The 11,155-nt window shown below is 34.0% G+C and overlaps 1 protein-coding gene across 1 annotated transcript; it reads left to right on the forward strand.

Moving 5' to 3' along the window:
- The first annotated feature begins 734 nt into the window (after window positions 1-734).
- Window positions 735-10,204, forward strand: LOC137388411 (transcription intermediary factor 1-beta-like). The gene is made up of 9 exons (XM_068074895.1): window positions 735-896; window positions 1,412-1,568; window positions 1,655-1,841; window positions 3,020-3,216; window positions 3,928-4,098; window positions 4,696-4,804; window positions 5,017-5,148; window positions 5,293-5,718; window positions 10,158-10,204. The coding sequence occupies exons 1-9, from the start codon at window positions 745-747 to the stop codon at window positions 10,202-10,204; spliced, it is 1,578 nt and encodes a 525-aa protein (XP_067930996.1). The 5' UTR covers window positions 735-744.
- Window positions 10,205-11,155: the final 951 nt, after the last annotated feature.

Below are 11,155 nucleotides of genomic sequence, written 5' to 3' on the forward strand. Positions count from 1 at the left end.
AACCTTAACAGTTGTTTTTATTTTTTTCTTATTTTGTTCCAACTACTGTAATTATTATTATTATTATTATATTATTATTAAAAATTATTATTAATTACTAAAACTACTATAATTTCAACAATACCCAATCGTTACTGGTGCAAATGTAAAAATGAGATATCGTACTGTCTTTGTCTGACCAAACAGAGAGAATGTCGAAGCTCTTCCTATAAATGTCTATGTGAGAAGAGTTGGCCTTGACCCCATATATAGTAATTGAACCTTGCGATAGTAATTTCTTAACAGGGGCATCGTAACGTGTGGGCGTTTTGCTAAAATAATTAGCGTGCTGTTACGGTATATGAAATATGATAACGCTTCAGATCGACATTTCTTAACCGGGGCTTCGTAATGTTTGGGCGCATTGCTGCAATAATAGCTATAACCTGACAATCGAAACGATGAATACGCGAATACACATACGCCCTATTTTGAGAAATATATATACATTATGTATATATATATTTTTATATATCCATATTTATATAGATAAAGCAAACCATCAAGCCCAAACTCCTGATAAATACATGTACATGCACTTATGACAATTATGCTCTGGTAATTTGAATGTTCTGATAACTCGAACACTTTGGCTCAGTCCCGTGAAGTTTGAGTTATCCGAGTTTGTCTGTATGCATATATAGCTAAGGCTCTAGTTGTTAATAAAATGCTCTAGTTGTTTCTACAGGGTGCGCAAAAAAGAATATGGCTTCAGATTCTGTAGTTTGTGGATTTTGCTTAGAGAAGGATGAACAGCTAGTTGATCCAAGGTCACTCCCATGTCATCATGCCCACTGCTATCCTTGTCTTGTTGGAGACTTTGAGGCTAACAGGATTGTCAAATGTGGTACTTGCAAGTAAGTTGCCAGATGTTTAAGACCAAATGTGAAATTTATAAATCCCGTTATCAAATGGGCTATGAATAGAGAGAAACGAGAAACTTTTTGTATATGTCAGCATTTATTAATTCCATGTTCTTATATTTTTCATTTAACAAGTTATTTAACTTTTTATTTAGTTTGTTGGGTTACGCTTCCGGCTAAGGGAATTTATGGATGTTAATGAGAACTATTTCTCTCTATTTTTCCATCATAGTGAGTTTTGTTATGCACAGTTGCTCAACTGAGAAGTAGGTTTAGTCAAAATTAGCGAGCATGTTTTTCTAGCGGTAAAATTGCTAAGAAGTTAGTCTTTTGATCAGATTTTGCTACTTTTTCTATAAAAAAATTTTAGTATGTTTCTTTAATGATCTGACATCATGATTTTCAGAGCCGTATTTGATATGACGATAGCAAGGTTAACCCCTGCAATGAAAGACGAAGACAAATTACACGTTTGTGAAGCTTACAAGTTTGTACATGATATATTTTAGAGCTGTGTTTGATGTAACGTTAGCAAGACTTCCATCAACTGAAAATAGAAATAACGACATACAAGTTTGTGATACTTGTGTAGACAATAAGACAGAAGAGCTAGCGGTGAGCTACTGTACCAGCTGTAGTAGGAAGATGTGTACTAAACACTTGGAGGTTAGTGTCATAAACAGGGATCTACTTGTCTCTTGTTGGCCATACATGTATTCTCAATTATATGTTCATGTTCTTATTCCTTCCAGTCCCATGGTCAGTTCTACCCTCTACACAGGGATGTCCTTGACATTATGGAATATCAGAACACGGCCAAAATACTAAAAGAACACAGCTGCGCTACACATAAGGACAGGCCAATCATACTAGGATGTTCAACTTGCTTTCAAGTACTTTGTGTGACATGTATAGATGGTACACGAGAATGTACTGATGGTAAGTTCTATAGTAGGGAGCTTCTGTATCAAGCTTAAGAAAAATATGTATAATGTGGCATTCATTACAAGTAGTTGAATGTTTTTGTTTCTGATGATGCTTGTGTATAACACGCTTCCTGTGACATTAGTGCCCTCACATTTGAAACAACATGGCGTCCGTCTGCAAAAAAAACATAAGTGGTTATTAATGATTTTGTGTTAGTTGTTACTCGTCTGGTTGAAAGGGGTTTTTCTTGGAAACTGTCTAGATGATGGATGATCATTTTAGGAATCACCGTAATAGGTTTGTAACTTCTATCTGAATTAATGGGATTGGTTTTGGATAGATGCTGATTGATTTCATTGTTATCAAGTTCTTTTCTAAATGGTCTTGACTGGTATGCAATAGTTTTTATCATTTATTGTCAGTGGTATTAACTTAAGCTATGAATTGCTGTCAATTATAAAAGTAACTCTATAAATTAGTATGATTGGTAAGGAACAACATCATGAATTTGTGAGATCGATTAAGAATCATTCTATGAAGAGGAATCACTTGAATCAATCTACCTAAAATTCTGCTGTGGAAGACAGTGAATTGATCTATAAAGATCTGATGTTGATGTATAATCACTCAATCCGTTCCGAAAACGATATTTCTATGATTATTGTGCTGTTGTTTCTTACGCTTGTCAAAACCTATTTAGTTATGTTGAAAGCAGATAGTTTATACTTTTGACTTTGGATGATTTCAGTTACCACGTTTTGTTTTTGTTAATATGTTTAGTTGTATAGTTATTCGTTCTATAAAGATGTTTATCTTTGTTGCCTATCCGAACAAAGTAATTTCAGACGTTCACATGTATAGTAGTTCTGTGCTATTCGGATGTCAAGATTTTGCTATTTATTAGCTCAACCAAATTATATGATAGCCGGCAGTAGTTTTTCGTTGCTGGTAATAAAACTTTTATATGACCTTAAACACTGGGTAAAGTAGGTGTACTCTAAATGAACGATGGTTTTAAACAAAGCTTTATATATGTTTTAATACTTCATAGTTTTGGGATATACTTTGTGAAGAAGTCTCGTTTTGACTAAACGTGTGACCAAAGTTTTAAAACCTTCAGTGAAAGTTTGTAGATGAGTATGTGCTCTTTCAAGCTTTTAGGATTTCAAGCTTCTGGTTTTGGATTACAGATTCTGTACATACCATTGTCAATCTTGAGAAGTTGGTGAATTTGCTGAAGGATAAAAGAGATGAAGTAAAAGCTGAGGCTTGGGTTAGAGATGGGGAGTTATCCAGCCTTCTCAAGCGCAGTATCAAAATACTCTCAGACTATGAAAAGAAGACCAAAGAACTTGTTGATCAGTTACACAACTCAAGAGATAAACAGGTAGATATCATGTGTCATTATGCTCTTCCTTTCTTTATAAACGATTGTTCATTGTAGTTTTAGCGATTGGGACTATTAATATAGAGCTAGCACTTGAAATAATTGTATGCTCATCGGTGATTATATAATTACATAATTGTAATTATAGAATGCATTATTAATCCATCATTACAATTACATTATTGTGTAATCATTATGGTTAGGACAAAACTATTGCCCTAGGTAAAACTGCTTTGCCCAAACAAGTCTTAGCAAATTATTTCAACGCTTTGTTTCAAACAAAGTTCAGTCAGTATTTTATCAACACTTCACATGTGTCTGTTCATGTATTCTATGCAGTAAACAGCAGTCTTCATATTTTTGTAACAAAAAATAATTATGTGTATAGACTCTGTCAGTTTGTATCTTTTCACAGTTTACTTGTAAGGTTTTTCTACAGCAAACTTGATCTCTTCTAAGTGTTTTTAAGTTAACGCAATGAAACAAGGTTTGTGATTTATTGTAACATATGATTTTAATGAATTAGGAAAAAGAAAGATCTGTGTATACAAAATTTAATACATGTTTAATCAAAAGTTAAATTGCTTCTCGTGGATGTCATTCATTATATTTCACCGTGTATAATATTTGCTCACAATGAGTGTCTCACATGCACCATGGACTCATCATATGCACTATTCTTTTCAGCTTGCTTGCCATACACTATTTTAGTTATCAGAGCTACGTAGGAAGTATGATGAACTAGAGAGTGAGCTGGTAGACAACAGGAGGACCTCAAAGGAACAGTTAGTAGAATTCATAGAGAGAGATATAGGAGTTAGGATGACAGAGATGAACACTCTACTTCTGCTACTAGATGCTAAATTCAAAGAGTCACATCATGTAAACGCATGTTTTTATTTCAGTATTTCATGAGGAGTTTTATTTGTAATTATTTATGTGCAGTCATGTGATTGTCCGAGAATCCAATTTACATGGTCACTGCTTGTAGCGGATCAGTAGTTGAACTTAGCAAAGTTTTGCATGTTTTTACAATTTGTGTGGACCTTGTTGGCTACATTTTGTGTAGATCATTACAAATTCATTCTATTTTTCTTACAAGGAAAATGAAAAATAATTTTTTGAAAGGCTATGGATGTGGGAGTTGTCACCAGCCTATTAATGCTTAGCCCAACTATCAATGATTTTTTCAGGTCTGTTTTGTGTAGTCATTAGTAACAGTATTTTTATAATGTTTCACTAAACACATGAAAACTGCAAGATAATTGAAATGCTCAAAACTTTCTCCTTAATAGTCATAGTGTTGCAAAGTTTCAACACTTTTTGCGTGTTATGTGGTTTTGGTTATAGCTGGAAAAAGCGTTTAAATTTAGACTATTTTATCAGACAAACACAGCATTGATTCATTTTTCTGGTTCAGCACAGTATTATAAACACCACTTCACACATTATATAGTAACAATGTGTATTACTGAACAGGTTGATGTAATAAACAGCTTCACAGTGACATATAATCAGATCAGGAGATTTATTGCTGAAGATCTACCTTCCTTGACATTAACCAATCAGAAGACACTCTCCGCTCAGGGTATGTATTGCATATAAATCTTTTTCTCATGCAGTAGACCAGAAGAAACTTATTTTTTTTAATTATTCTAACAGGAATTTGCCACTCCAAACCTCAAAAAGTCCAGTTTAATGCGTGAGTGTAACTTTTTTGAACTCCCAAATTTAAGTTTTTTGTACCAAGATACCAAGAACATAATTATTTTTGTTTGTTTTCTTGTTTGTTGCTTTCAGCTAAAGTGCAGGAACTAGAGTTACAGGTAGTTGATGATGCCACAATATCTACCAACCTTCTCACTCCTCTAACGTCTCTCAACCTCAAGAAATTAGTACCTGTGCCATCAACATACTACACGGTGACTCATAGTGACAAACTCGCATAAGCTGGTGGAACTGAGTCAACTCTATATAGAATAGATGAGTCAGACAACTCAGTATCTTCACTCTCATCAATAGAAGGAGAGTGCATAGATGGACTGTGTTTGTATAATGAGAAACTATTTATTCTAGTTTATCCATATAAAGTTCTAGTAACTGATCTGAATGGTAAACTAATCACTAGCTGGGATCACTCTGATTCAACTATTCTTGTCAACAAGCTGGTTGTAACAGCAGATAAAGTAGTAGTCCCTAAAAGGTCTAAGAAATGTCTGACAGTCTATTCACTAGATGGACAGATTATTAAACACATTCCTTGTCCACAAGATGGGGAATGGGGAACAATTGCTATGTGTGCTCCTGACCAGAAATCTGTTGTTGTAACTTCCCATGAAACATCAGCAGTGTTTAGAGTGAATATAGAGACAGGAGAGACAGTGTGGACTTGTACAGAGGTGAATAAGCCTGGTGGAGTGGCCTGTTATAAAGGAGAGTACATACTTGTGACACCTAAGCAATCAAAGCAGACAGAGATACACATACTACAGTCTGATACTGGTAATTGTTGTATTTGATTAATTAATCATTTATGTTGCAATTAAACATATTAAGAATTAAATTCCACTTGTTTTACTTTTGACAATTTTCGCATAAAATGTTTAGATTCTTTGCAATAGTTGTTTAATAACCACTGCGCTTATACCACAGGTATGGTTACATTAGTTAGCTGTGTTAATCTATGTGTTTGTAGTTGCTGGTAAATAATGTCTAGTAGTAAAGTGTTGTGATTTAAGTGACTTGGTTACATAAGAAAAAATTATAGCATCAGTGGTATAATTGTCGCACACTCTGATTGGCTGCTTTCGTAAAGAATCTGTGATTGGTTTCTACTATTTTAGACCAGTAGTTAACTAGTTAATTATAGAGTTCAGGTAGATAGTAAACTTTTATTTTGAATAAATTAGGGAAATCCTTGAAGGATGGAGGGAAAGGATATGACATGTCTGGACATTATTTTTATAGTGATTATTCAAGGTTAGACTCTAGCAGTGTTTCATTACAATAGCATAAAGATATCGACTATGAAAACTTAGGTGAAATCTGAATAATGCGGACAGTTATAGTATTGGTGAAGTGTTCAAAAAATAATACGAATTAAAATAAATAGAATGTCTGTGAAACATTGTTTAAATATATTAATTTCATACTTATCTCATTACTTCTTAAATGATCTATACTAGCAGGCTACTTAACCAAATGTCCTAGTTTCAGATTTTACTATTGAGCTGTTAGAATATTCTTTGCTGAAATTACTAGTATAATATTAGTAAATACCACAAAAACTGAGGTAACATCTGAATATATCTGACAAGTGAGTGAAATGGTTAGGTGAAATGCTCAAAGAAGTTATATAAATGAAAACTAATAAAATATACTTGAAACATTGTCAAAAAAGAAAAGTATTAACATCACTTTCATATTTTGCTACTTTTAATTTATTTTATAGATTTACTCTTTGCTGGAAGTATTAGCATGTAGGTTCTAATTTTTGTTATAATCAGTTATACTTTGTAAATTTGTAAACTGGTTTTGTCAAATCAGATATAATTTTGTGTATGTTATCCCACGACCAAATGAGCGGAGCGAAGGTTGAGAGTTTTTATGGTAAATGCATGTGCGCACCACTTACACAAATTATTCATCAACAACGTCGCAAACTCTTGCATTGAAATCTCATCAAAAAGTTTAACCATTTTTTTATAGAGTCGTTAAGGTATAATAACGATACAAAACACATATATACCTATTTAAATATATTACCAAGTCTTTAAAAAGTGTCGAAATATTTTTAAAACTTACCCATCTGATTGGGTTATACACAAATAGACAGATTAATTTGGCCGAAAATTGTTATTAAAACTTGCTAAGCCTTACTTTTATCAAAATTAAGACCGCCAATTGAAACGCCGAGCGACAGAGAATAGAACAATTAAGTCGTGCGCATTTCACGAAAAATAATGTGCACATTTCACCAGTCTATAGCATTGTCAAATTGCCGAAGGTCTCTGTAATTAACTTAGAAGTACAGAAATTGTTTCTTTTTTGCCGATTTCAAAGTAATGGACATTTTGGAAACTTTTGAGTACTTTGGTATTCTAACTGATGTCCAAAGCAGTGAAAGTAAAGGAAATGACGATGATATTTTTTTCTAACGATTTTTATGAGATTATTACAATATTTAATTATAAGTTTGGATGACTATTAAAGTCTTATAGGCACACTAACAACATCGATGATGGGCAGTATGTTACTGTTATTATTTTTACTAAATAGTCTTGTTAAATATATTTTCTAAAAATCTATATAAATATCACAACTTCTTGATATTGGTAGCTATGACGTTTTCAAATGTAAACAAATTTGTGCATTGATTTTCTATTATTACTGTATTACTATATTAATAATATTGGTTATGCTAATAATATCAGTGCATTTCACTTCTAATATTGCATTTCTCCTATTGCAAGGGGAGAGATATAAACATAATCTTTTCCTTTCATTATTGCTGTTTGTCATGACCAAACACTTTTTTAAATAGATTTTCTAAAAAATCTATATAAATATCACTTCTTGATATTGTTAGCTATGTCGTTTGGAATTGCAAACAAAATTGTACATTGGTTATTGGCTAAAATATATATATATATATATATATATATATATATACTCATGCTACAGACAGTACTGTTTCGGCTATTGAAGCCTCATCAGTGCAGCTCAGAGCTTAGGCAAGGGACACAAATCCCATTACCAATGAGAGTTGACTTCCTGCCATGAAACAACTAAGTTGCTTCACAGACTTTAAGAAAGTCAATGTGCTGACACCAGAGTGCTCAAATCACAAAAGTGATGAGCTTTGCGCATATATATATATATATATATATATATTTTTTTTTTGTTCTCTACTACTAGGCAAGCATTTGGGAAGGCTTATTGATTCAGAAGAGAGGAGTGATTCAAGTGTTTATGACATGTGTGTATCAGGAGACACTCTGATAATACCGAGATATGATGAGAAGAAAGTACTATACTATCAGTTAATGTAGAAGAGATGAAATAATTACAAGCAGTGATTATAGAATAAGCAAGTATTGAACACAATGGAGAGTGTTTTTTGTATTTACAAATTATTTCTTGCTTTGACTATATCTCCTTAATAATGGACTTTCTCACATAATACTGTGTGTTATGTGACTTTTTCATGGTTTTTTCAATATCTTACATGGGGTGACAAGATAACATATTGGCGTATTACCATAGTTTTTAAGTTATATAAAAAAATTGCGTTAGTATCATAATATACTGGTATATTAATTTTTGGGACGTTAAAAAGGATTTTGAAAAATACATTTTCACTGGATGGTTCTGGCAGTTAAAACTTTCATGCTACTGATTGTAACTCATCATTTTGAATTATGACTCAACAATCTAAATTTGTAAGTTATTAATGTCATTAATTCTTGCTTTTATTTTGTTGTTGTTTTTTAGACCTTACTGCTTAGTTTTGCTGTTCCATATGTTCTGCTTCATTCACAAATCAGTTTTAAATTTGTATATGTATTTTCTGTGGCTTACCTTAAACAGTAAATAATAACCTGTGTGTTTATACTGTTATACCTTGGAGATACATGATTGTTATTAGTCCTTGATAGGAAGCTGACTTTCACAATTTGAACTTTGCTATATTTTGCTTAGAGCTCATTATTTCTGTGTTTTTAATATGAATTGATATAAAATCACACAACATTTTTAGTTGATCTCAATAAATTATACCAATCATCATAGTGCTCCCAAGACAATTGTCATGTTACCAAGTTCCAGACATCTAATAGTTTACAAATAGAGAGAAAGAGCTCTCCAATTTGTATGGATACTTGAAATATCACCAAGCTCAGCCAGTGTGGCAAAAAATCACAGAACCTAATAGCAACACCAACTGGAAAGCCGTTAATTTCTCAAACTGACATAGCTTTCAGGCAGACTGTGGTAAAGTGCAGCTACAGACCTGTTAGACTTTGAAAAATGAGTATATGACAGTTGCAGACTACTACATTACTTGCATGGAATTCACATGTCTCACCAACATGACCGTAACGGTCATGAGTAACACTGGGAAATACACATTCGCGGAGCACAATATACCAGCAACAGTCATACCAAATAATTCACCTTGTAAATGATAATTTCAGATATTAAAACACTCAGACAACAATTGTGGCAATGCTTACGAGCTGCATAAGCTAAACCAAAGGGTTAAAATTTGCATTTGCGACTTACAAATACTTTGCCCAATTACTCAAAATCTGCCCAGCAGAACTTATCCAACCAGTATACACAACAAATTGGGCATTTTGTAAAAACAGTCAATGATTATTTTGTTCCTAACACTAGCCACCATTCAACTTAATGGCAGCTTTAAATCAAACATCAGTATATCCAGAAGGTACACCGGTCTACTCGCCTAGCACATCATTTCACGCTGCCCATTTTCCTCAGTGTCGAGGTTTTGCCCAGCTAAGTGGCAAAATTTATAACATGACTGCTATGTTAGTTTTAATCTAAGGTAATTTGATTTTTCTTTGTTTATGGTGTTATATACCACAAACTGAGTTATATTTACAAACTCGAGTTGTTAATATAAGGTGCAATATATTCGTATTGCGGTAGCATAACCGTAGATCTGGTTATATTAACGATGGTACACTGACAGGCATCTGTTAGCTAATAGAAGTTAAACTATAGTCATGTTTTTAGTCACTGTTGGTAGTTTTATGGGATCATTGTGATTCATGTGTCCAAGCGCTCGGTGCCATTGCTCAAGTGTACGAACATTGAGTGATGTGTGTACATTGCATGTCGGTAAAAAGTGCAATTGTCCTTTCCGTGTAACGGTGAATGTTGTATTTCTTGATATAAGCTGTGTCTTTTGTTTACAGAATGTCAGGCTGGCACCTGTGTCGGTAGCAGCGCACACAGAGAATAGGCTCATCGAAAACGACTGGCCGAGTAGTGCTTTAGTGAGCAGTATTCGTTTAGGATTACCGTCGGTGTCGTATACATGGAACTCAGCTGTTCCTCATGTGATTGCCATTTGAATACTTTGAGTACCGTCGGCAAGTTGAATATAATGGTTGTCGGCTTTAAAGTTTGGGTTGAATGAGATAAAGCGTTAAGCCTTGTTTACAATGTGTGTAGTAGCACCACAGTCCACTAGAAGAGAACGGCTGTCGTCGGAATGTTTTTGATTGGCGTTACTTTGAGCAATTGTGGTGTCTATTGCAGATGAGTATGTCGCTTCAAATTCGTAAGCAACATTGTTGGCGGATGTTGGCGTTTCACTGCTACTGCTCTTTTTCTTAGCGAAGCATATACTCTCAACATGTCCAGATTTTTAGCAGAAGCTGCAGCGTAATTTTGAACGTTGATGGTAAGTTTTTGTGTTGTGCCCAGGTTTCCCACATGAGAGGCATACTTTGCTGCTGTTAGGTTTTGCTTTTGCGTTGTAGTGACTGTTGTAATTGTTAGTATTACTGCGGTTAGCAGGCGGCTTATACGTCTTAGAGCTCATGGCAGTTGTGTGTGTAGGAGTGTGGATAGCTTCTGTGTTTGAGTGATTTGTTAAAGCGACCGTAAACTCAGTGAGCGTTTTGACGGGGTCAATTTGAGTATGTACTGCTACAAACGAATTAAACGAAGCAGAGCATAGCTATAAGAGCATAGCTGTAATTCAATTTTTTGATATTGTCTCACCTGCAGAGCGAAGACCAGTTGCGGCTCTCTCTCTCTCTCTCTTATTGAGTAGTCGGTGACATCTTCGGTTTCTTTGATTGATATTGTCGTTAGTTCTTCATATAGAGTTATTACTCTGTGCTTCGCTGTACTGACGTAATGTTTCCTTAATGCTGCTAAAGCCTCACATCCATTGTTAGAAGCG

Source organism: Watersipora subatra, chromosome 2 (genome assembly GCF_963576615.1).
Source record: "Watersipora subatra chromosome 2, tzWatSuba1.1, whole genome shotgun sequence".
NCBI classification, from domain to species: Eukaryota; Metazoa; Bryozoa; class Gymnolaemata; order Cheilostomatida; family Watersiporidae; genus Watersipora; species Watersipora subatra.